The 27811-nt window shown below is 39.7% G+C and overlaps 1 protein-coding gene across 1 annotated transcript in view; it reads right to left on the bottom strand.

Moving 5' to 3' along the window:
- oxsr1b (oxidative stress responsive kinase 1b) overlaps positions 1-27811 on the bottom strand; it is a 73999-nt gene that overhangs the window by 36823 nt on the left and 9365 nt on the right. Inside the window, exons 2-3 of the mRNA XM_047349441.1 lie at positions 20784-20896; positions 5873-5981 (exon numbers count right to left, since the gene is read on the bottom strand). Of these exons, the coding sequence (XP_047205397.1) occupies positions 5873-5981; positions 20784-20896 (222 nt within the window). The remainder of the gene's footprint in view (positions 1-5872; positions 5982-20783; positions 20897-27811) is intronic.

Here is a 27811-nt window from a genome sequence, read left to right as displayed (position 1 = left end):
AAAACCACTGGTAAATAGTTTACTGACCATGGTATCACTGTGCTCAATTGGCCTGCCAACTCTCCTGACCTGAACCCCATAGAGAATCTGTGGGATATTGTGAAGAGAACGTTGAGAGACTCAAGACCCAACACTCTGGATGAGCTAAAGGCCGCTATCGAAGCATCCTGGGTCTCCATAAGACCTCAGCAGTGCCACAGGCTGATTGCCTCCATGCCACGCCGCATTGAAGCAGTCATTTCTGCCAAAGGATTCCCGACCAAGTATTGAGTGCATAACTGTACATGATTATTTGAAGGTTGACGTTTTTTGTATTAAAAACACTTTTCTTTTATTGATCGGATGAAATATGCTAATTTTGTGAGATAGGAATTTTGGGTTTTCATGAGCTGTATGCCAAAATCATCCGTATTAAGACAATAAAAGACCTGAAATATTTCAGTTAGTGTGCAATGAATCTAAAATATATGAATGTTAAATTTTCATCATTCATGACATTATGGAAAATAATGAACTTTATCACAATATGCTAATATTTTGAGAAGGACCTGTAGATGTTTAAACTTCTCCGTTTGCTCCAGAGACTGACGGCCATTCAAGTATTCACAGATCTGGACTTTATGGAGGATGTTAAAATGGCCCAGTTAAAGTCCAGAACTAAATCCATGTGGAAATATGTTGCAATAATTTAAATGAATGTTTCCAGATGCTCTCCATCCAGCCTACGAAGCTTGTGCTGTTTTGCAAAGAAGAATGGTTAAACCTTTGAGTTGCTATGTGTACAAAGCTAGTAGAGGCATTCCCCCAGAGGACTGCAGCTGTAATTGCAGTAAACAGTGGGGTGAACACACCACGTGCATACCACACTTTCAGATATGCATATGCAGAAATGTTCAACACTATGCATCATGTTGCTTCGACTTCATATTTTTGCACTCCGTTGCGTTGATCTATGACAAAATGTGAAAAAATGTGTTCATACTTTTACAAGGTCAACAAAAACCCATCCTGCACGCTAAACACTTTTACTGACTGTAAACAGCAAAGGCTGCTTTGCAGTGGCACCAGGAAAACGTGCGCAGAAGCGCGCAGAAGCACACAGCATGACGCAGGCTTTGGAGTCTCACTAAATGCCAGCCTTGTCAGCCCTCTTCAAATTAAACTCATCTGATCGAACTCCTCATGCCTCATTAAGTTGTTTCAGCAAGCTGACACATACTGACAGGTTAACAGTGAAAAGGTTTGTTCAAAATGGGAAAGTCAAAACACCTGCAAGCCTAATTTGAAAGCTACTTTTCTAAAACCCTTGAGGAAGAGTTTATACAAATCACAGCTAGTAAATGAAATCCTGACAGGGCAGAGCAGCATAAAACATGCAAATACTCTGGAAAATGGCAAATCATAGTTTCAGTTACACGCTGGATTAAGCAAATATTTCACCTTCTTTGAATTTTAAACAAACTGCAACAGGGCAGAACTTTAAGCTTCATACAGGAACATCATCTTCTAACTGCTCTGTACTTTAAAACCGAGCAGCAGCTGTGAGACAAAGGGAGAGGATTGGAGAATATGAGGGAGGGAGGATGAGGAAGTAGATGAAGGACATGAAACCTGGTGCCAACTGTGCTAAAGGCCTTTGTGGAATGCCAAGTGAAGCTGTAGGAGGAAAGCGAGGGTGGGGCTTTGGAAGAACTGCAGCAAGGCGTGGATGGTGTAAAAATATCATTGTTGGATCAGACTGAAGGAAGCCTTCATTGAAGTTGCATCAATTTTCTGAGACCGATCTACTGCAGGAGCAGGCAGAGATGATTTCTATTAGCTCAGCGTGTTCTCTCAGTCTGCAAGCCTGGAGTTAAATGCTATCCTGCCAAAGAGCAATAATAAAGGAAAACAAAAAGAGGAGCATGAATAATACAGGCAAAGATTTGGTTTGACATTTCTCAGTTCCTCTTTCCATACAAAATCTATTCAAAATGTGCAATAGTTTAGTTTTAAAATCAACATGTTGAGTTAAAGATCTACAAATGAAAAATACACAAAAACAGTGTTATATCACCTGTGGCACACTTCCAAGAGGCATACGTTTCCATGTTTATGCGATCTATAAAAAATATCATCAAACCCTATTTGTTGCAAGAATATAGCTGAAATGTGTAGTGTGCACTGTGAGTATTGCAGAACTTCTGTAGCAGACTATTTTAGATCTTCAGATTTTATGAACCTTTGACCTGCCGATTCAAATTTTGGATAAGAGAAGAGCACTGAAAACATTTTTTATGAAACTCCCTGCCCCAAGTTCATTTGTTGTTTATGACAGGACCATAGGCAACATCACACTGTGTAAGTGAGAGAGCAGCCAATGTAAAACACTGTTTTATTAGCCGTCATGCAAGCCGGTTAGCACAGCTAGCATGACGATAACAGCAGTATCTGGCCCTGTCCCAATACCCACACTACACCCTACGCCCCTCTATGAAGTGTGTACTTTGTAAAAGTGCATGTAGGGGTTAAAGTGCGCAGGTTACAAAAGTGCAAAATTGGAGAATTGGGACAGTAGGGGTTACGTCATCGACTTGCACCTCTGCACCATAACTGCAACATCAAAAAGGGCGGGAACCAGCGCTGTTTTCACAGCCTTGCTGCTAAAAAAACTATTTAAAACTGCAACAAGCAATTGTTATGAGGAGAATAAAGTGCAGGAAGCGAAGGAGGCTTTTACACCAGACTCTCGCCACGCCAGTGTTTGTTTGAAAGGTAACTTCAGTGTTATGACCTACTGACTGCCCAGACTCACTCTGAACCCACTGGTATCTTACAATGTTGAGCCTGGAAAACCAGTAAAAATATATATATCTGTCAGCTTGCTGTCTAAAGTTTACGCAGTTCTTATTTTTCTGATTTGATGGCTGGTTATGTTGATGGTTGTGATTGGTTTTTGCTCAGAACATCATCTGCAGCAGTGAATTGTGGGTAATACACTTCGGCGAAGTCCGCTTAGATACGGGCTTAACCAAAGTGTGGATTGAGGGCACAAACGGGGCGGGGCTAGGGACCTCTGGAGAATTGGGACACACTACGCACTCGAACCCATCAACGAGAACGTGCAATTCAGGGACACAAGGGTGGAAGTGCGAGTATTGAGACAGGGCCTCTGTCTCCATTTTTAAGAGATTTTCAAATCCATCCACGTCAAATGACAGAGATTAAAAACTGAAAAAGATAAAACAGAAAAACACCCATACACTATTTTCTTCCGGTTATCTATTAAAAGTCTTGCTCTCTCTCCCTGTCTCACAGCCTAAATTAATCACAGATATATCTTGAACATGGCTTAATTGAAATTTTCTTCATTCAGTAACATTATCCATACAAAAGAGGGTTGTTGTCAGCATGGCCTGGTACTGTAGCTCCTGCTATGGAGTGTTAGCTGATGGATTTTTTTTTATATTCTGATTTGTCCATCACCAGTCAATGCTGATCAAGCTGATAATTAGAAGATTCGTGTCACCACCTCATTTTTCACTGCATAAACTCCCAGAACAGTATTGTTACAGTTATTGTTACCGATTCAAAAGCTCCCAGTCAGAATTTTTAAAATAGCTGTAGATCACGTTTTTTTTATTGAAATTCTTCCAAGAAGGCATCCGATTGATGTCTATAAAAGAGGTAGCAGGTCAAGAGCAGCTGTCTGTAATCTCTAGAAAATACATGCCTGTGCTTGATATGATTCCTGATCAGTCTGTGGGCGTTTCAATGACTACATCTCAGATGTGAATTCACACAGTGGAGGGTTATGCAGCCCTCTAACAAAACGCTTGTTTACATGTCAAGTTCAGAACAGGAATTTCCTGAAAGGTCTTAGTGCACCTATTTCAAAATTGATCTCTGCAGGTTTTGACTTGAATGAGTTTTTCAGAGAGCAGGTTGGTCTGTAGTTAGAGCTCACTGATTTGAGTGAAGAGTATGATAACCTCAGCCCACAGAGACATATATATACACACCATCTGTTAAGAATCAACACTTAATATAACTTTGGCTTAAAAAGATAAGTAAAATAAACAAGACTCTTTGTAGCAGACATGTTTAAAACCTGCTAAAGGAAACTGAGCAATTTTTTGACAAGCTAGCAGAGAAAAGTAACAGGTAATAAAAAAAAGATAACGGCAAACAAATAATAGATGACAAAATTGCATTTTTTTTTAAGAAGAAGAATATTTCAAAAGAGGGAACAAGGCCGCATCTATAATAAGAAACTGCAGTTTTTCAGATTAAGTTTTGGGGCCGTTTCAAGTATTTTGGATGAGTCTCGACTTGTATTCATCTGTCAAAAAAAAAAAAAAAGAAAATCAAAAATATTTCTCTACAAGTCTGAGTAAATAAAACAAAATGTAGTCTGACATCCTTTTTTATCAGGAATCACACCTGGAGGAACGATCTCTCATGCCATGATTACAACAAACAAAACAAAACAAAAGTTTGGGCATTGTCTGATTCAATGTTGAGCTATTTTTAAAAAAAAAAGCAAAAGGAAAAAGCCGGGATGGGGTCGGAGGGTGGACGCTTTCATGCGCTCCATCATGCCAAACGATCACACAAGAGCTGCTCTCCCTCTAGTCTGGTATGCTCTACCCTGTGGAGTGATGCTCTATAAACTTAACCCCAATGAGGTCTGTTTCCATGGCAGACATCGCAGCAGCTATCGTTTAATTACTCCACTCAATAAAGCTCAACATCAAGAGCTTCAATTTAACTGGGATAAGAGGCAATGAGGCCATCTTAAGTTGCGTCTGTCCCTGCTGTGAGGCTGGTTGTCTGATCAAGCGTCGCTTGGCAGGCATGGTGCCCTGAGCACAGCTGCAAGGCGGCTGCAAGCGGCCTGTATGTGAGTAAGCCTGGCACGCCACCTGGGTATGACTCGTTGGAGCGGACCACAGGGCTGGGAGGTACAACAAAGTCCCTTGAACTTTTTTACATTTTGTAAAAGGTAGAACCACAAACGTCAGTGTATTTGGAGGGAATTTTATGTGGCAGGCCAACCCAAAGCAGTGCATAATTGTGAAGTGGAAAGAAATTAATACACGGGTTTCAGAATTTTTTCTTTCAAATTAAGTTTGAAAAGTGTGGCATGAATTGAATTTACTTTAAGAGTTTTTATTAGTAAAAAACCTAAAAAGGGTGTCTTATTTTACTTCTGCTTCATTGTTAAAACACAAAAGTGTGTAAAAAGGCGCTGTTTGAATACTGGTGCAAGAGTCTGCATTTATAATCAAGTGTGTAAGATAGAAATCAGGGAAGAAACAATCTGTACTATTTCTAACAGGTCTGGAAAAAACCCCTTTGTTCTTCACAAACTGATGGGAAACTACAAGTATAACATGCTATATTTTTTTAATTTTATAAATAAATCCAGAAGCAACCAGATGTAACGGTCTAATTTTGATTATGTCTTCCTTATGGGGCCCTCCTCTTCATGCTCCTTTTACTTGGTAATTGCAGCACTGCCACAGGGTTGCCATGTGGGCTGTTATTACCTCTGCACCGTCATTAGCTCTGAAACGAGTTAAAGACCACAGAGAGCTGCAGCTCACTAGGAAAAATGAAAATTCGTGTTGTCACGTTCCCTGTAATAATAGTTAACTCACAGTCAGCAAGTCAACGCACTCGTCTGGCTGGCACCCGGTCGTCATGAAGAATCCAGGATCATCACAGTAACACCAACAAGCCTAAACGAACCATCCTGATCCCCCTTCTGAAATAATTTGATTTTCATCAGCAAATGTTTGATTATAATCTAGCCCCCTCGGCAGAGAGTGTGGCAAGGATTGTGGCAAATTAGGAGGAAGGACACTAAAGACAAATGAGATGCACTTACCACCACTGAGCAGCTTCATAACCAGCCACAGTTCATCCTTCACAACAAATGAAGTGTAGTAAGACACAATGTTGGGATGGTGGCACTGGCTCATTGCCTGAATCTCTTTCTGTCAGAAGAAAAACAAAGAAATCCAAGTTTAAAAAACACAGAACTAATCTGAAATGTACTAATCTTCCTGGCAACAGATAGTCATTGTTCAGGTATTTACAAGTAATTTACATTTTGAAATCAGAGACGACCCCGAATCTTAATATTTCACTTAGTGTAAAGAAAAATCCCATACAGTGGAGAGAAAAAGTATTTGATACACTGCTGATTTTGCAGGATTTTCCCACTTGCAAAGCATGTAGAAGTCTTTAAATTATATTATAGGTCTTCTTCAACTATGAGTGACGGAATCAAACAAAAATCCAGAACATCACATTGTGTGATTTTTAAGTAATTAATTAGCATTTTATTGCATGACATAAGCTTTTGATCACCTAACAACCAGTAAGAATGCCAGCTCCCACAGGCCTGTTAGTTCTTCTTTAAGAAGCCCTCCTGTTCTCCACTCATTACCTCTATTAAGTGCACCTGTTTGAACTCATTATCTGTATAAAAGACACCTGTTCACACACTCAAACAAACTCCAATCTCTCCACAACGGCCAAGACCAGAGAGCTGTGTAAGGACATCAGGGATAAAATAATAGACCTGCACAAGGCTGGGATGGATAGCCAAGCAGCTTGGTGAGAAGCTCAACTGTTGGTGCAATTATATGAAAATCAAGACGGTGGTCAATCTTCCTCGGTCTGGGGCTGCATGCAAGATTTTACCTTGTGGGGCATCAATGACCATGAGGAAGGTGAGGGATCAGCCCAGAACTACACAGCTGGACCTAGTCAATGACCTGAAGAGGGCTGGGACCACACTCTCAAAGAAGACCATTAGTAACACACTACACCACCATGGATTAAAATCCTGCAGCGCACGCTAGGTCCCCCTGCTCAAGCTAGCGCATGTCCAGGTTGTCTGATGTTTGCCAATGACCATCTGGATGATCCAGAGGAGGAATGGGAGAAGGTCATGTTGTCTGATGAGACAAAAATAGAGCTTTTTGATCTAAATTCCACTCGCCGTGTTTGAAGGAAGAAGAAAGATGGGTGCAACCTTAAGAACACCATCCCTACCATGAAGCATGGAGGTGGAAACATCATTCTTTGGGGATGCTTTTCTGCAAAGGGGACAGGATGACTGCACCGTATTGAGAGGAGGATGGATGGGGCCGTATTGCCCAGCGACAGCCCCAAAACCTGAAAGATCTGGAGAAGTATGGAGGAGTGGTCCAAAATCCCTCCGTCACTGTGAGCAAACCTCGTCAAGAACTACAGGAAACATCTGATATCTGTAATTGCAAACAAAAAGGTTTCTGTACTAAATATTAAGCTTTGTTTTGCATCAAATATTTATGTCATGCAAGAAAATAGTCATGCAATAGTGAAAACTTGCTAAATTGGCCGTGTATCAAATACGTTCTCCCCACTGTATATGTGATTAGGGCATTAAAATAAAGAATTTTGGCAGTAATATATGAAGCACCAAAAAAAACAGTGCAGATACAGAAACATCTCCTTTTACACTGCAAGGCCAGGAGAAATAAACCAGATACAGCAAAAGATCATCATTGATGCTGCTACTTTACTTTAATGCAATGATTGGGAATGATATGACAACAGTACACAAAAGAAACCTGCTATGTCACTGTAATGCACAGCTATGCAGAGGTATAAAAAAAAAAAACTGCCAGCACTTAGCTCGTTAGACAGATTTAAAGCTTTGTTGCTGCCTGTGTGTGTGTGTGTCTGGACAGCAGCAGAGCTGAGGTAATGCTGGCATAGCGGTCTTAATCCATCACTTTACCACCACACCAAAAGCCATTCAGGGAGAGACAAGCTTCCTTTGAGACAGAAAATACAGTTGACTTTCAGCAGTGCGATCACTAAAGAGGTGCAGCTTTTGTTTGTGTACTGGAATACTTAGAAGTGTTTGACCTAATGGCTAAACAAAAACACACCGGTGAAATCAGATGAATTAAATACACTGCATAAAAACTATTTTAATGCCAAAATAACGAGCAAGAGAAAGTTTCAGATAATTTATAACTTTCTTTTGTTGCCTTTTAAGCTGCATGACTTTGGTCAAACATTTTGGTTACACTTCCACAAGCTTCTCAACACAATAGTTTGCAGGAACTTTGGTCCATTCCTTCAGACAGAACTGGTAACCGAGTCTGGTTTGTAGGTCACACCTTGCTCTCACCCAGCTATGTTTACCATATGAATAAGATTGGAGCTGTCTGATTGGCCACTTCGAAAAAATGACTATGTTGTCCTTACGCCAATTTGAAACTAATTTGGTGGCATGTTTAGGGTCATTGGGTTACTTGTAGGACCTATTTGTCCCCAAGCGTTTAACATCTTGACAAGATGCTAACTGGTGTATATGCAGATTTCACACTAAAACATGTGCATCTCTGGGATACAGAACCTGCCTCATTAAATAAGTCAACAATTACTGAAAGGTCAATTGTTGGACTTGAGGAATAACTTTGCAAATTAAAGTCAAAACAGGTCATTTAAATATAAATCAATTTAAAAACCTTTTATAGATGAGATAACGATGAGAAAAGTTTGGTAAACATTTTTATGGTCAATATTCCTCTTCCATACATATACAAACCTGGAAAAAGGCTAAAGGAAATTCCATATTTTTCCAGACAGTTAAGACCCAGTATATAGGGCAGGCCAGGCTTCCTGTGCCATCCATTAACAAAAAAAAAAAAGGTGAAGAAACTGAAGTCTGTGTCTTTGTCTGTGTTGATGGAGCAAAACTCAATTTTAACAACCAGTGATCTTTTCTACTATAACTCAAGAAAGACAGCCTAAATGTAATAAACAATCAAAAAAAAGCCATAAACCGTCAGGTACAATCAGACACAGACTTAATATTAGCAATTAAGTCATATAAACTGGCTTTATTGAACATAAGATCTCTGTCAGGAAAATAGTTGAATGACTTCATTACTGACCACGATCATGATGTTATGTTTTTAACAGAAACATGGTTACATGAATTTAATGAAGCTCCCATTCTGATAGAGTCGACGCCTCCGAACTACAATTTTCACCACCCCTCCACCTTTTCTTTGCAGACAGCAAAGAAAAGGTGGAGGGGTGGCCACCTTGTTTAAAGATTTACCAAAGTATAAAAAAGTATTTCTGGGCAAATTTGACTCTTTTGAATATTTGGCTTTCCAGGTGAAGAGCCCGGTCTGAACCATGTTCTTGAATATTTACAGGCCTCCTAAGTCCAAAACAAACTTTTTCAGTGATTTTGATGAGTTTTCATCTGTGATATGTCTTGATTATGACTGTGTAATTATTGTGGGAGACTTCATTCAACATTCACATGGACAATCCTGAAGACAGAAGTGCAATAGATCTATGTGACACTCTTAGAAATTTTGGTTTGACTCAACATGTTAAACAGCAAACGCACAAACAGGGACATATTTTGGACTTGATCATCACTAAGGGTCTAAACATTTCCAAGGTGTCTGTACCTGATGTTGCCCTATCTGACCACTTTTCTGTTATTTTTGAAAGCTTCATCTCCAATGGCTCAATTAGCCAAAGCGATATTATAAGAAAACGCATCTTTAAGGACGGTGCTGCTGAAACCTTTAACCAGATTTACTCTTCTACCTCCACTTTGCCCTGTAACACTGCAGATGAGCTGGTAGAAAACTTTCATTCTAAAATCTCGGACATCATTGATTCAATTGGTCCAATTATAGTGAAAGTCGTTTCTGGGAAAAAATGTCTCCATGTAGAAGTGCTCCACCAGTCAGAAGTGAAAAAAAGGAGTGTCGAAAAGCTGAACGCAGGTGGCGAAAGACTGGACTCCAGGTTCACTATATTATCTATAAAGAGAGACTATACAGATATAACCTGCAACTGAAAAATGCAAGGGAATCTTTCTTTTCTGAGATCATCAGCAAAAACATTAACAATGCTCGTGCATTATTTGCCACGGTCGACAGGTTAACAAACCATCCTGTAACTGTAGCATCTGAACTCCACTCTACCAGGGCCTGCAATGAATTTGCTAAATTATTTACTGAAAAAACCCAAAAGATCAGAGGGGCAGTCAGCACATCCACTCCAGTACCAATGTTGTCTCCAACTAGAACTGATTTTGACAAAATTTCCCAATTTCACCAAATAAACTACAAAAACATAGAAGAAATCGTACACCAACTAAGCTCTTCTTCCTGCTGTCTCGATCCTTTCCTTAAGAAAGCTTTGCCTGTAATAATATCTGATTTAACACAAATAATAAACATGTCCCTTTTATCAGGTGTTTTCCCCCAGGCCCTAAAAACAGCAATTATCAAACCTCTATTGAAAAAGAGCAACTTGGACAAGCTGCTACTGCAGAACTACAGGCCTATATCAAACCCCCCCCCCTTCATCAGTAAGATAATTGAAAAAGCTGTGTTTCAACAGTTAAACAACTTCCTAACAATGACCAACCGCTTCGATGTCTTCCAGTCAGGCTTCCTGCTCACCACAGTACAGAGACTGCTCTTGTCAAGGTGTTCAATGACATCCGTATAAATGCAGACTGTGGAAGAACCACAGTGCAGGTATTATTGGACCTTAGTGCAGCATTCGACACTGTTGATCACTCCATTTTATTAGAGCGCCTGGAAAATTGGGTCAGCCTTTCTGGTACAGCAGTCAACTGGTTTAAATCCTACTTGAAGGACAGGGACTTTTTTGTGTCAGTAGGTAACTTTACATCAGAGAGCACAAAAATCACATGTGGCGTTCCCCAAGGATCCATCTTAGGGCCCCTCCTATTCAATATCTACATGCTCCCCCTAAATCAGATTTTAATAAACAACAACGTAAGTTATCATAACTATGCAGATGACACACAGCTATATGTTACGATGTCACCAGGTGACTATGAACCCATTCAAGCGCTGGGTAAATGCTTAGAAGAAATCAATGCATGGATGGGCCTAAATTTTCTTCAGCTGAATCAAAATAAAACTGAAGTAATAATCTTTGGACCTAAGGAAGAGTGTTTAAAAGTTAGCACACAGCTTCAGTTAATACAGCTAGAAACCACCAATCAGGCTCGAAACCTGGGTGTAGTGATGGACTCAGACCTCAACCTTCAGAGGCACATAAAGGTAGTAACTATGTCGGCCTTCTATTACCTAAAGAACATCTCTAGGATTAAAGGACTAATGTCTCAGCAGGACCTTGAAAAACTAATTCATGGGTTCATCTTTAGTAGAATTGATTACTGCAATGGTGTCTTCACAGGTCTGCCTAAAAAGTCGATCAAACAGCTGCAGTTGATCCAGAACGCTGTTGCCCGCGTCCTCACTAGAACTAAGAAAGTGGAGCACATCAGCCCGGTTCTAAAGTCCCTACACTGGCTCCTTGTAGCTCAGAGAACAGACTTTTCAATACTTCTGTTAATCTATAAATCACTGAATGGCTTAGCACCAAAATACATTAAAGACTTGTTGTCAGTGTATCAACCAGCCAGACCTCTTAGGTCTTCTGGCTCAAATCTACTCTGCATACCCAAAACCAGAACTAAACACGGAGAAGCAGCTTTTAGTTCTTATGCTCGACTAATCTGGAATAAACTCCCAGAAAACTGTAAAAGCGCTGAAACCTTAAGTGGCTTTAAATCAAGATTAAAAACGTATTTGTTTAGAGTTGCCTTTGACTGTGCCATCTAAACATTATTAGTTACATTTTCAGGCCAATTAACCTTTCATTTTCTTATCCATCATTCTATTCTCTTTGTTTTTTGTTGTTGTTTGATTTTCTGTATCATTGTAATGTTTTTTCTTATGTACAGCACCTTGAGTGCCTTGTTGCTGAAAAGCGCTGTATAAATAAACTTGACTTAAATGTCATCCTCATTTTTTTCTACCACCAAAGATCTGCAGTATTTATGTGATACGTTGGTGATTTAAACCCTCAGACAGCTAAAACATGTTTCTGGTGAAATGCTTATTCTTCATGATGGAAGTTAAAAGACACTGAAGGTACCAATAGAAATCCCTTTGGCAGCACACCATCAGTACAGCATAAATAATCTATTATAAATAAGAGTTACAGAAGAAGGAAAGAAGTGACACAGGGAAAAAAAACACGAAAAAAAAACAGGCTGCCAATAATGAAATGCAGTTGGATCAGAAACACAAAGCTGCAAAATAGTACCATTAGTAGTATATACACATGACATTACCTTTATTAGAAAATACAGTGCCTTGAGAAAGTATTCCCCCTTGAACTTTTCAACCTCTTGCCACATTTCAGGCTTCAAACATAAAGATATAAAATTCAAATTTTTTGTGAAGAATCAACAACAAGTGGGACACAAGTGGAAGTGAAGTAGAATTAAATTTATTGGAGGTGTCAAACTTTTTTAACAAATAGAAAACTGAAAAGTGGGGCGTGCAATACTATTCGGCCCCTTTACTTTCAGTGCAGCAAACTCATTCCAGAAGTTCAGTGAGGCTCTCTGAATGATCCAATGTTGTCCCAAATGACTGATGATGATAAATAGAATCCACCTGTGTGTAATCAAGTCTCCGTATAAATGCACCTGCTCTGTGATAGTCTCAGGGTTCTGTTCAAAGCGAAGAGAGCATCATGAAGACCAAGGAACACACCAGGCAGGTCCGAGATACTGTTGTGGAGACGTTTAAAGCCGGGTTTGGATACAAAAATATTTCCCAAGCTTTAAACATCCCAAGGAGCACTGTGCAAGCAATCATATTGAAATGGAAGGAGTATCAGACCACTGCAAATCTACCAAGACCCGGCTGTCCCTCTAAACTCTCATCTCGAACAAGGAGAAGACTGATCAGAGATGCAGCCAAGAGGCCCATGATCACTCTGGATGAACTGCAGAGATCTACAGCTGAGGTGGGAGAGTCTGTCCATAGGACAACAATCAGTCGTACACTGCACAAATCTGGCCTTTATGGAAGACTGGTAAGAAGAAAGCCATTTCTCAAAGATATCCATAAAACGTCTCGTTTAAAGTTTGCCACAAGCCACCTGGGAGACACACCAAACATGTGGAAGAAGGTGCTCTGGTCAGATGAAACCAAAATCTAACTGTTTGGCCACAAAGCAAAATGATATGTTTGGCGTAAAAGCAACACAGCTCATCACCCTGAACACACTGTTGTGGAATTTTCTTATCAAAGTTGGTAGAAGTTGACTCATAACAAGAGAAAATCCGGACTTTGTCTTTATAAGTTTTATTCAAAGGCATTCAGCGTTTGAAGACCCTGACACCGAGGTTAGTCAGTGAAACAGAGCCCCGAACAACATTTACACACAGTATTTATACCAGAACATGACAGTGTTATCTCAACTTCAAAGAGTCTGTGTTTTACAACCCCAGACCCTTCTCGGGTTCAGAGGTGAGAAGGTTACCTAGGAACAACCATCTACTCTCCCCGAGGCATCACCGTAACAAATATCCTTAACCATTAAACTTCTGATAATGGCTTTTACAGCTTCCCCCTCTAACACAGATGTTCACTGGAGTAAGGTAAACCAAACGTCATACACTTTGGAACACTTAATAACAGAATTTCCATCACAACACCATCCCCACTGTCAAACATGGTGGTGGCAGCATCATGGTTTGGGCCTGCTTTTCGTCAGCAGGGACAGGGAAGATGGTCAAAATTCATGGGAAGATGGATGGGGCCAAATACAGGACCATTGTGGAAGAAAACCTGTTGGAGTCTGCAAGAGACATGAGACTGGGATGGAGATTTATCTTCCAACAAGACAATGATCCAAAACATAAAGCCAAATCTACAATGGAATGGTTCACAAATAAACATATCCAGGTGTTGGAATGGCCAAGTCAAAGTCCAGACCTGAATCCAATCGAGAATCTGTGGAAAGAGCTGAAGACTGCTGTTCACGAACGCTCTCCATCCAACCTCACTGAGCTCCAGCTGTTTTGCAAGGAAGAATGGGCAAGAATTCTCTCGATATGCAAAACTGATAGAGGCATACCCCAAGCAACTTGCAGCTGTAATTGCAGCAAAGGGTGGCGCTACAAAGTATTAATGCAAGGGGGCCGAATAATATTGCATGCCCCACTTTTCAGTTTTTTATTTGTTAAAAAGTTTGACACATCCAATAAATTTCATTCCACTTCATGATTGTGTCCCACTTGTTGTTGATTCTTCACAAAAAATTAGAATTTTATATCTTTATGTTTGAAGCCTGAAATGTGGCAAGAGGTTGAAGAGTTCAAGGGGGCCGAATACGTTCGCAAGGCACTGTAAATACTGCAAGAAGGTTTAATGTGTAAATATGTTTTGGGTGTATGTTATTACTGATGGAGCCTTGCAAGTCAAGAAAGTTACTGCATTTGTGGGGTTTTTTTAATCATGAAAAGTGCACCACAAGCCTAAGAAGCATCTTAACTCTCAAGCTAAGCAGACTTGTTAAAGACATCAGTCAATAGATGTCACTGGATAAAAATGCATGTAATCAAAGTCAGATACTCCATCAGAATAAATGCTTAGCTCACACGCTGTACATTAGCTGCAGAGCGGCTGTGCTGCAGAGTCATCACTATCAGAGCTGTGCTTCTCAGTCTGCCCCTTCAATGAGAAATCCCTTCAGCGAGATGACCTCATGATGCACAGTACATTAAGAACAAAAAAGCAAGATAGGACCAAAATAAGGTTGAGAACAGACTGTGCTTTTTTTTTTCTTTAAATCTCCATGATCTGTCAGTTCACCCTAAACCTTCAGTACAGTGAAGCGACAGCTCTGCAGGGAAGTGAACCCAAAAAAAGGAAATATGGAACAACAGGGAGCATATAATTCCCATCTTTTTAGGTGTGCACTGAGAATGGAAACAGATTTTTTCAAGTAAAACACTGAGGCTGCAGCAACAAATACACTGCTCAAAAAAATAAAGGGAACACTCAAATAACACCTAGATCTGAATGAATGAAATATTCTCTTTGAATACTTTCTTCTCTACAAAGTTGAATGTGCTGACAACAAAATCACACAAAAATCATCAATGGAAATCAAATATATTAATGGAGGCCTGTATTTGGAGTCACACAAAAAGTTAAAGTGGAAAAACACACTACAGGCTGATCCAACTTTGATGTAATGTCCTTAAAACAAGTCAAGATGAGGCTCAGTATTGTGTGTGGCCTCCACGTGTCTGTATGACCGCCCTACAACGCCTGGGCATGCTCCTGATGAGACGGCGGATGGTCTCCTGAGGGATCTCCTCCCAGACCTGGACTAAAGCATCCGCCAACTCCTGGACAGTCTGTGGTGCAACGTGACGTTGGTGGATGGAGCGAGACATGATGTCCCAGATGTGCTCAATCGGATTCAGGTCTGGGGAACGGGCGGGCCAGTCCATAGCTTCAATGTCTTCATCTTGCAGGAACTGCTGACACACTCCAGCCACATGAGGTCTAGCATTGTCCTGCATTAGGAGGAACCCAGCACCAGCATATGGTCTCACAAGGGGTCTGAGGATCTCATCTCGGTGCCTAATGGCAGTCAGGCTACCTCTGGTGAGCACATGGAGGGCCGTGCGGCCATAAAGCATAGGTATTGAGAAGTGGTCTGTGGTCCCCACCTGCAGAACCACTCCTTTATTTAGTGTGTCTTGCTAATCGCCAAAAATTTCCCCCTGTTGTCTATTCCATTTGCACAACAGCATGTGAAATTGTCAATCAGTGTTGTTTCCTAAGTGGACAGTTTGATTTCACAGAAGTTTGATCTACTTGGAGTTATATTGTGTTGTTTAAATGTTTTGGCGTTTTATTAAAACAAACAAAAAGAAAAACTTTCTATGACTGTAACGCATCTTCCCACACATCCTAACAGTTTTCTATGCAGCTGTTGTTTGATAGGTGCGTGCTGCAATAACTACTGCTGTGAATACTAACCCAGGCATTCACAGCAGTTGTTTTTCCTGTTCATCCAACTTGGAAAGTAGACCAGACACACCCGTCGGTCTCTGCACATGGAGACCTCCACGCTGCAAACAGTTTTCATATCCCCTGATTAAATTATAGGCTTCAAGTCATTCATTAACCAGATAGCCTGTGAAAGACATTTGAATAAAACAAAAAGACAAACGGTGTCCCACTTCTGTTGTCATTTTAGAAAAAAAGAAAAAAGTACATTTAAAGAAACAAAATGAACACGTGATTCACTTATTCCCCTAATTTGGCCTCTATAAGATGAGCACCATCTTGAAGTAATAGTGAGCATTTTGCAGAACTGTAATACCATGTGGTATAAAAGTTGGTCCATTGCTAAAAAAATCTAAAACTGCTTCATCAAATGAAACTTGCTCAAAGATTTTAGGCCACCCAGTTGAAAAACCTTTTTGAATCCTCCTACCATAATAAAATGGTGGGATTAGCCAATAACATCACCTTTAACCCTGACTATGCTCTGAATCAGGAATACAGACAGTTACCATCAGGTCGAAGATACAGGGTTCCAGAGTTTAATCAGGTCAGTCAGTCATTTTCTACCACTTATTCCATAGTGGGTCACGGGGAAGCTGGTGACTATCTCCAGCAGTCTATGGGCGAGAGGCGGGGTACACCCTGGACAGGTTGCCAGTCCATCGCAGGGCAACACACAAACAACCATGCACACACTCATTCATACACCTAAGGGCAATTTAGAGTGACCAATTAACCTAACAGGTATGTCTTTGGACTGTGGGAGGAAGCTGGAGTACCCAGTGAGAACCCACGCATGCAGAGGGAGAACATGCAAACTCCATGCAGAAAGACCCCCGGCCGGGAATCGAACCCAGGACCTTCTTGCTGCAAGGCAACAGTGCTACCAACTGCACCACCGTGCAGTTTAATCAGGTTAAACTGAAAAAACATCAGTGAATCCTGACACTAAACATGGAACAATAAACAGCATGCCAGAATGCCTTAATCTGCTCATTTTACAATGTGGACTTTCTGATTCTGTCTGCGTATATATGTCTGTAAACAATATTTCTGTGATGCAAGACATTTCAGACTTGTTCTGATAATAAAGAAATATCGTATCTAGTCATGGTCAGCAGCTTCAGACTTTAAAAGATGATGATTCTGGTCATGGTTGAAGCAGTGCCAAGTATGAGGATTCTTCAAATGCTGATAATAAAAACACTGAAATAAAAAAAAAACAAATAGAGAAATGTTTAATTCTCTTAAAAGCAGCAAGACTATTACATCTGTCCATTTGTACTACGTGGCATAAAAAAATTTACAAATGTGGTTAGAAATTAAAATTGTTCAACAATTTAAATTAGCAAATATTGGTCTCATAACTCACAACCAACCCAGAAAAATATAATTTCCTTTAAGTCGTTAAGTCTTTCCAGCTTATATTTGAAATTTAACGGAGCAGAGTCAGGATATTTAACGGAGGCGGACGAAGAAAGACCCATAAAAAAGAACTTCACTGTTGTACTTTCCAGCTGAGAAAGATCTGTTAAAAAACTGCCACATCTGAGAACTTTGAAACCGATCAGAAAATAACTGACCTATTGTAACGAACTGAATAGAGTGCAGGGTTACAAACTGGTGCCACAGAACCACAGAGATGGCACACGCACAGAGAGGCCTCTATAGAAGCCGTATTACATCACCTCTGGTTGCTCAGAGTGCTTCACATCCACATTCGCTATGACTCAGTCCCTCTGCAGCTTCCACACATGCACACCAAAAAACTATTAGGAAATAAAGAAGTTGCATATATATATATATATATATATAAAATATATATTATATATATATATTATATAAATATATATATATATAATATATATAAATATATATATATATATATATAGATATATATATAGATAGATAAATATATAACCCAATATGTGCTGACTATGGTCACATAATTATAGACAAAAATGATCGCAGAGATGATTTGGGATTCTGATCGTTCTTAAGATAGTTCTGTGGTTTTATCATGATAAATCTATAATTTAAAAAAAGTCTGTTATTGGCAGGGTAAAGTTTTATGCCCGTCATTTGAACATCCTAAAGCAAAGGAAAATTACACTATAAAAAGGCGTGTGATTTACCAAGAAACTGTCACGAAGCGCAGTACCCAGTAATAAGCCCCTGACCACTATGGATGCCGATGGCACATTGAAGAGTGTCTAGACTAGAGTTCGGTCAGTTCTGCCTGCATCGCGAGTGTCTGTTTGGCGCCGACAGTTGGATTTCCTCCTGGTAAAACGAGTCTTCTCAGCATCGGGACAACAAAATCACCACAGTAAATACTGAAGTAGAGCTTGCGATTCTAGTTGGCACTGTGTCAGCAGAGTTGGACCTTCAGACAGAGTTAAAACATCAATGCTAAGTCATCAGCAACCTAGGCAACCTTTGACTCAGATTAGTGATTCAAAGAGCACCTGATTTGCTTCTGCTTTGCGTTCACATGGAGAAACAGTTTTAATATTGGGATGATATTGGGATGATTGGGAGTGCTTATTTGGAGGGTAAAAATGTAATCAAGGACAATATTTCACTCTGCAGCCCCAATACTCAAGTGCAGTCCTGTTCTATTGTGAGAACTCTGACTTTTTTACCTTTCACAATTAATCTTATCTTTTAATGTCACTTTGAGCTTTTTTTTTTTTTTACATCTTATAAAGCAACCAAGCAACCAACTCATTCACACTTTATTAAACCAACTATAATACAGTTGCCAGAGTATTTAGACCCCTTTAATTTTCCACATTTCTCATGTAAAAACTACAAACTTAATGTATTTGATTGGGATTTACGGACTACTGAAGTACTGACTAATAGCGAAGCTACATGAGTTTCAAACGGTTTTAAAAATCAAAGTCTTAAAGCTATTGCACATTTGTATTCAGCCCCCCCCCCGAGCCAATACCTTATAGAACTAGCTTTTGCTTACAACTTTAAAACCTATTGGGTTTGTCTCTTCCAGCTTTGCACATCTATTTATAAGGCTTGCCACATTTTGTTGATTAGATCCATGCCTGGACTTTGACTGGACCATTCTAACACATGAATATACTTTGATATAAAACATCGCATTGACGTTCAGGCCATTTCGTGTCGCCTGGCTGGAAGATTTGTGCGCTACTAACAGCTGTCCTCTCAACACACGAGTTGTGGATCCCTCCAGCTCCTCCAGAGTTAACAAGGACTTCTTGGCAGCTTTTTTGATTAATTCTCTCCTTTCCCAGCCTGTCGGTTTAGGTGAAAGGCCATGTCTTGGTAGATTTACAGTTGTGCCATACTCTTTCCGTTTTCAGATGATGGATACAAGCGTTCTCTGTCAGATATTCAAAGCTTAGGGTATTGTTTAATAAACTAACTCTGCTTCAAATCCATCCAAAACTTTCTTCCTCACCTATCTGTGATTTTCCTTGATCTTCATGATGCAGTTTTTCACTAGAGTTCTCTCTCAAACAGTTGGACTTTATTAATTAGCTGAGCTTTGAAGAAGATTAGTTGCAATAGATTTTATTTAAGGACATCAAATGCATATCACATTCAGGTTGTTCAAAAAATGTATGCTTTCCCTCCACTTGACAATTATCCACACACTGTGTTGGTCTATCACATAAAATCCCCCCAAAAATACATTGAAGTTTGTGATTGCAATGTAATGAACAGTGAAAAGGTTCAAGGAGTATGAATACTTTTCCAAGTTACCATAATTGCAAGAGAATGTCACGACTCACTGCAGAAACCCAGTCTGTTACGCTCCCATACATGGAAACACTACAAAAGGTGACCCAGAGATGAGGTGCTGTTGCTTTTCCAGCATCAAAGAACTTCAGAGACCAGGTTAAATAGCTGCAGGCTCTGTTAAAAACTCTCTGCAGCCTACTTTAAAGAAGAGTTCTTGGAAGGGGCAATCTGGCTTCAATTTAGAGCATCCTCGTCTTTCAAGTGCGCACCCAGCATGCTGTGGAGCTGTGGGAGGAAACCGCATGCAGGAAATCCGATCGCCCAGTACTCCATGTGACCTCCTGCACCAGGAATCTGGGAGCACCATTCGCCTGATTCATCCTGCATAATTCAAGGGGGTGGGGAAGGGTTTAGTGTTGCCGACTAGTGCTGAGCAACCTGGCTGCCAGATTTCTCTGACCATGATCTTCGAAGGATGCATGTAGGCTTACACAATATTTGTTTCCTGTGAAATCCGTTCTCAGGGTTCTGGATGAGTAAATCTAACCGTTACTACAGCATAGTACCTGAAACTGTACCTACTTCAAATGCTGTATCATATTACCACATTCATAAGCTCTAAATGATTGGCTTTGAATAGAAATATTTTTTTTTATTATTATTTTAAACACAGGATGAATGGACGAATACAGATAACCACCTGTTTATGAACTGGAGCCACAAACAAGCATCCGGTTATTTCTACGTGCAAACGGACTTTTATGAAGCGGGACGTAATGCCACCACCTCTGGAGCCAAATCATTAGTCACATGTCTTTCAATAAATGATGTGTTTAGCTGCAGCGCAAGACTGAATGAAACAGCCTGGTATAAAGATACAGCAAAGCGCTGCTATGAGAGGCAGCTCCAGCACTTTCCTGGCTGTAAGTGGAGCCGTCCTTAAGAGAACAACTGGAGTAGTGTCTAAAGTGACACGATTGATTGGATGCGTGCCCAGAGAAAATGAGTAATGAGAAGCAGCGGTAGAAGAAATTCCATGCAGATGCAAACAATGCAGAGTCCTTAAAGTCAATCTTGAGCAGCAAGAAGCAGCGCCAACTCCCAACTTACCAGGAGTTCATCCATACTGGTCTGGCACTTCTCTAGGTTGATGCGTTTGATGGCGACCTTCTCCTTTCGGGGTGTACAGTAGGCGGCCTGAACCACTGCTGTGGCTCCACTTCCTGGAAAAAGAGAACAACTCATTATTATTTCTTATTTTGAAGAAAGAAAGGAAGCAGTCCTGAAGTTGTCTTGTTGTGTTGTGATAACTATAAGCTTTAATACAAAGCAATGAAGAAGCCTCCACCACCAAGAGAACTCCCTCGGTACTAGATAAAAAAAACTGTGACAGAGTGATATATACAATCATGTTTTTTATCATTGCAAGATTAAAACTGCCATCTCTTCAAATAGCTTAATTAACCATAAATTGGCGCCACGAACCACTAATTCCAAGCCAAATCTTTATGACTATCTCTCTGAGCTTAAAAAGGATTCAGACTCAGATCAGTAAAGCTCCCAGCTCCGGGGGCTGGAGTGCCGGCTCAGAAAAAAAGGCAGAATCAGGACTACCACAAACAAAAAGGTTTTCAAGAAGAAGTTTGACCAACATGCCAGATTTCAGTAGCAATTAATGTTTTTGTGCATCGTACACTTCCTTGTTGAATTTGTCTAATTTTTGTGTAAAAACCCTGTAAAGTATGCCTGGACCAGCTAAGCATAGCTAAGTGACTTTCTTTAAGAGCGTGTTTTCCTTCGGATTCATCCAGACATCCGATGAGCTGGGCCGGATGAACCAGCCACTAACTCCCTGCCACAAAGCGGACTTCAGGCCAGAAAGTGGCTGCTGTAATGAGATTCCCACATCAGCTAAGCTGAGAAACAGGACAGTCCAAAGGTCCAGAGGCCCATTGAGAGGTGACGGGATCCGGACCGCAGGAAGGCACACCGATACTTACGAGAAGGCCTTTTTTTTTTTTTTTTTTATATATACAGGCGTTGGACAATGAAACTGAAACACCTGTCATTTTAGTGTGGGAGGTTTCATGGCTAAATTGGACCAGCCTGGTAGGCAGTCTTCATTGATTGCACATTGCACCAGTAAGAGCAGAGTGTGAAGGTTCAATTAGCAGGGTAAGAGCATAGTTTTGCTCAAAATATTGAAATGCACACAACACAACACTGCCAAGGACTACCCAACCATTCTTGAGGACCATGTCTATCCAATGGTTCAAACATTGTATCCTGAAGGCGGTGCCGTGTATCAGGATGACAATGCACCAATACACACAGCAAGACTGGTGAAAGATTGGTTTGATGAACATGAAAGTGAAGTTGAACATCTCCCATGGCCTGCACAGTCACCAGATCTAAATATTATTGAGCCACTTTGGGGTGTTTTGGAGGAGGCGGTCAGGAAACGTTTTCCTCCACTAGTATCACGTAGTGACCTGGCCACTATCCTGCAAGATGAATGGCTTAAATCCCTCTGACCACTGTCCAGGACTTGTATATGTCATTCCCAAGACGAATTGATGCTGTATTGACCACAAAAGGAGGCCCTACAGTATAGTAATAAATTATTGTGGTCTAAAACCAGGTGTTTCAGTTTCATTGTCCAACCCCTGTGTGTATGTATATATATATATATATATATATATATATATATATATATATATATATATGGAAAATTTCCCCTCAAAATAAAAAAAACAGAAAAATTAGGCTGCAATCTCTTTTTTTAAACTTCAGATGACGACCAAGTAAATATTTGAGAAAAGCCAGAAATTTGTTCAGCAACTTTAATATTCCTGATATTAATTTTCTAAAAGTTTCCTGTTAGTTTTGTAGAAATAGATGGTAGAATTAGTGTTATTATATTGATTTTTTCTTCTCTTAATGTTTCTTTTGCTAAATATAATCAGTAGGAAATAGACCTAAGGGTGATGAAATTTTATGGTAAATAAATCATTTTTTTTTTTTTATACACATCCAGAATCTATTTGCAATTAAAAGGATTTGCCCTTCAGAACAAATTGAATTTTGATAGATTGTTGATAGATTATTTATATACATTAATGTAGATAAATCCAGCATATTAAATCCTACAGGGAGAAAGATGCAGCTTCATCTGAACTCCTTACAGAATTTCAAAAATCCTTTTAATGTGTCTTATTTATTTTTTTGTCCAACCCACTGTAAACCTATTTTACTGCAGCTACACACAAAATGACATGAGACAAACAGCTACAATAAATCAGAAAAGGAAAAATATGAAAACATTACTATGTATATGTGGCAAACTACAAACGCAGAATGTAAAGCAAGAAAAGTGGATGAAAGCAAGGCACAACACTAGAGTCAATTTCCATAGATTAAATAAGGTAAGGTTAAAGGTCTAATGCAGTGGATACCCTCATAGCCCTTTTCAATTAATGCCTGGGTCAACCTGTGCATTCCCAACCAGATTGGATCTTTGTGCACATTCTCTCTTAAAGAAAAATGCTACTGCACACAGAAAAGCAAAGCTATATCGAATTAGTACTATTTTTGTTTTGCTGGCTTGTACTCAGTCAATGTGGTTGCAATCTCTGCACTTCACACCGTCACTAGTGTCTTCCAGGTCAACACAGAGCCTCCAGTTGCCAAATATCCGAATAGTCCGGAAAACATTTCATCAGTAAAATAATTTAGCTTTCCCAAAGCTTGTTGCTGGGGCTCATCCAAATTCTGCTCACGTAGTTAATCTGACTTGTGTTTGGAACACCAGCACCGTGTGTTCATCAATTATAAATCAGCTTCTCCAAACCCAGTTTAATAAAGCAAGCCTGATGGAGGCGTGACTCTGCTAAACCAAGAACAGAACCTGGAGGGTTTGGTCTAACGCCCAAAGTCAGATCTGCCCCCAATTTCACATTACATTTTCATTTAATGTCTGTAATACTCAGTAGTAGACCCAAGTCTGGTAAAAAAGGAAAAAGCTTTTTATACCATTAGACAAATTATGTATGTCAGGCCATGGTTAGGTTATCATTACAGTCATGCGAAAAAGAAAAAAAACACCCTCATGTAATTCCAGGGCTTTTTGTATGTGGACATAACACAAAAACTTTTTACTTGGTTTTTAAATGACTTAAATCTGACCATAAGGTTGCCGAAAACATACAGCAGATCCTACAGCCTTAAATCACAAAGCCAAAATGGAGAAGCTAGAGTGAAAAACCAGTTACACTCTTGCCATTTCATTAGGATTTAGAAGGGAAGGTGGCAGTCCTGTGTTGCTGATCAAATGATTATCAAATGCTCCACACCCTCTGTACGATGTGCAGGAAATTCTTCCCAGGTATGGCCATTAAACTGTAAACCTCCTGGCCAGGCCCAAAAACATCACAAACTCAATGCTTTAATGTCATTTCTAAACAGTTTTGCTAACAGAATACAGACAGTTTTATTTATTTAACAAAATGTTGTTTCTACTTGAATCTGAATCACATCTCAATATTTCAGACGGACGTTTAAACTGAAGGACTGCGGCAAGGCAATTTCCCTCTCGAGTTAAAGTATTCTGACTCGGCCCAGTTTGGTCATCCACAAGACGATGATCCCAAACTCAGCAGTAGACCTACAACAGAATAGCTGAATAGGAAGAGAATCAAAGTGCTTCAATGGACGTCAACCTGATTGTAATGCTGTGCAGAAATGGAAGCCCGCAAACCTCAATGAGCTAAAGCGACGTTGTAGATAGGAGTGGGCCAAAACCCCTCCACAATGTGGTGAAAGACTGATGAAGTTAAGCAGAAAATGATTGAAGATGAATGATGAAGAGTTTTTGCTGCAAAACAAAGGATGACAAATACTATCCGAAGGAAGCTTTCTGCAAATCCTGCAACAGTAGGCTGTTCACTGTTTGGAAACACCATCTGATAGAGTTGAAAGCTGATAAAACCCTCTGCAGGAGATGTACGCCTGTTGTTTCTACATCGTGGTAGGGCCTTTAACTTCCCCCTCATGGCTCATATTCAACACCACGGGCTTAAGGCTATTTTCAATGGATCTCTGCTTGAAACGTGCTGGGAGCCCCATTGCTGTGGAAGCAGGCTTCAGTCAGTGTCAGGGTAAGCTTTTCCTAACTTCATAATGGCTATGGCAAAACATTAACAAAGTGATCATTGTTTAAAGGATTTAATTGGTCCAAAATGGAGTGAGGCTTAAAAGAGTAGTAAGTTTTACTAAAAAGCTTGCAGATCCTATTGAAAAAAATAAAACTAAAGTCCCTGTAGAAATGTGCAACTTTATTGCAGCTAGTTTCAATCTAATTATGACTTCGGGTGAAAAGACAGCACTGTAAATAAAAGAGGCTAAAGTTATTCAGAGCATAAATAAATACAGGCGGGGGGTAAAAATAAATGTTTGCTGATTCAAATAATCTAATAAAACAGCAATTTCCTTGTAAAATCCAAACTTAACAGTCATTTATTTATCCCCCATTACATCTGCAAAATGTGAAACCTATGTCTTAAGATCAGCACCATCTATTCTCCTGATACTATTTGGCCGGCATTCATCAGGTCAAGAACTAATGGGCTGTAAATTTAGCTTCCAGTTTCAGCACCTTTGGCCAGGACCAACACCAAACAAGCAACTGGAGACTTGCCGCTGATGGGGCAGAACCACAGGGTTTGAACATCTCAGAGCATCTTTTAGTCCATCTTAAGTAAATGGGAAGAATATGGCACAACTGCCAACCTGCAACCAAATGACCGTTCACCTAAACTGACAAGGCAGGAAAGGAAAGCATTACTCAAGGAGCCAGCCAAGACAGCCATGCTAACTCTGACGGAGCTGCAGAGTTCCACAGATCAGGTGGGATAATCTGTTGACAAGACAATTAACAGTTGAGCAATCCACAAAGCAGACATTTATGGAAAAATGGCAAAAAGAAAGCTATTTTAGAAAGAAATCCATTATTGGACAAAAATTAACAGTGCATATCCCCTTGAACGCATCATCCCCACGGTGACACATGGTGGTGGGATACAAATGCATGCCACAATTTTAGATCTGTTATTAAAACACTTTAAACACTTTATGCACAACTTTGTGTTGGTCTATTACAGAAAATCCCAATAAAATACACTGAAGATTTTACATTTTAAAAAAGGTATGAAAACTACTGCAGTCGCTATATATTAAGTAAATTCAGAAAAGGACTTTATTAAGAGGTATACTAACTTCACAGATGGAAAAAACACTGACAATAGATCACCAATCTCTTCTATCAGAGCAGAAGGAAGCAAAATGGAGCTGATTCATAAAGACAGGCTGTGCAGCTGTGCCAGCGCTTTGAAGGACCGAGGCCGACATCTAATCTGCACACCAGTCTAGCACAGAGATAAAAGCAACATGGAAAGCAGAAAGCCATTCTAATAATCAATAATTAAATCCTTAAACTGTATGATTAAACCCATAAACTGAATAAAATCTTTAAAGTTTATTCATGGTTATTTTATATTCTAAGGTGCGCAACACAATTTGATTTATGCTGGGAGAGAGTTGACTACATTTAATCTCTGTACTGATTTACTTCATAAGGCAAAAATCTAATATATGTTGATATGTTATACAGGCTTTCACGTTCGTTTCTTGTTTCTCTCTCCTCGGACATGCTTTGTAGTGATGCCTATGAAAAAGTAAAGATAAAGCTGACTAAATCTAGTTGAAAGAGCAAGAGCCAAATTAAGTCAATTTTAAATCTAATTTGTAATGCATCTTCTGCCAATATGTCCAAAAACCCTGTTCCACGTGCAGAAAAAGAGTTGCAGATTACGTGAAAACATGCACACATTTGTTGGAGCAACATTGCCAAAGCAATCATGAACTTTTCAAAATGTAGTCAATATTTTCTGTAAGCATGTTTTCCTCCAGACAAATTGTGCTCGACATGGAAACCCTTCACAACATAATATCATAACCTGCCGCTACACGAATGGAGCCACAGCGTTCTTGACTGTTTCAGCCTCAGTGCCCTCTGGTGAGGGCTTAACCCAGCTAACGTTTGCTCTTTGGGGAGTCGCCAGTTTGGAGTCCTATTATTCTACCTTTCTCATCGCAGGCTGTTATCTCAGTAAATAGCAAAGGAATAGTGAATAGACTAAAATTATAATATATAGACTCAGTTATATCAAAAAGAGGCATCTTAAAGATTATTATCAGAGATAGAATTTCTGCTCAGAATACAAAGGTCTGAAGCATTATTTGGGTGTGGAACAGAGGATGGAGCACAGACCTCTGTCTTGAAGAGCACCTGTCCAGTCTCCTGTTGGAGCTTTTTTTAAACTTAATGCAGTGGTGGCCATGTTTATTAGCACTGCTCCTCGTGATGTGCAGAGCTTCTGAAAGCTTTGCTAAATTTCATTTAAGACTATTTAAAAACTTTTGAGAGCTTTACTATTTAAATTTAAGACCTACACCCATTACAAAAACAACTGAAATTAACTTAAAGGTTTGATAAAATATATTTAACTTGCATCATAACTTTAGTAACTGGAACATAACTGTTAGGTTACATGTACAGTGCAGCAAACTTCATAACAGTAAACAATTAGTTAACGAAGAATGTAATAATATTAATAATAATTTCATTGCAATTGCTTGAGCATACAGTAAACCGGTTTAATCAAAGGAGAAGATTAAAGCAAATACATAGAGATGTTTGTCTATCGCTATTTATACAATCTATCTATGAGTCATCTGAAGTAAGGGTTCCTAAGGTCTTTGGAAAAGAAACAGGCCCGCAGCATTACATATGCTCCACCTTACATCACAGTGGGCATGAGGTATTTTTTCACATATTCATCCTGTTTGGTGACGAAAAACTCAAGCTTACTCTCATCTGATCAAAGCACATGGTTTAAAAGGGAAGTCCCAGCAGAGTTTAGCAATATCCACGTGCTTAGGTTTGTGATTGTCAGACAGAAAAAGGCTCTGAAACAACCGGATGGCATGCAGATAGCATTTTCGGGTTTTAAGACTTGGTGACTCCAAGATGGCCCTCTTTGCTGCAGTTCTGTAATAAAAAGCTTTGAAGATTTAAGTCG

Source organism: Girardinichthys multiradiatus, chromosome 21, assembly GCF_021462225.1.
Source record: "Girardinichthys multiradiatus isolate DD_20200921_A chromosome 21, DD_fGirMul_XY1, whole genome shotgun sequence".
NCBI classification, from domain to species: Eukaryota; Metazoa; Chordata; class Actinopteri; order Cyprinodontiformes; family Goodeidae; genus Girardinichthys; species Girardinichthys multiradiatus.
This window is presented reverse-complemented; position numbering and strand designations above follow the sequence as displayed.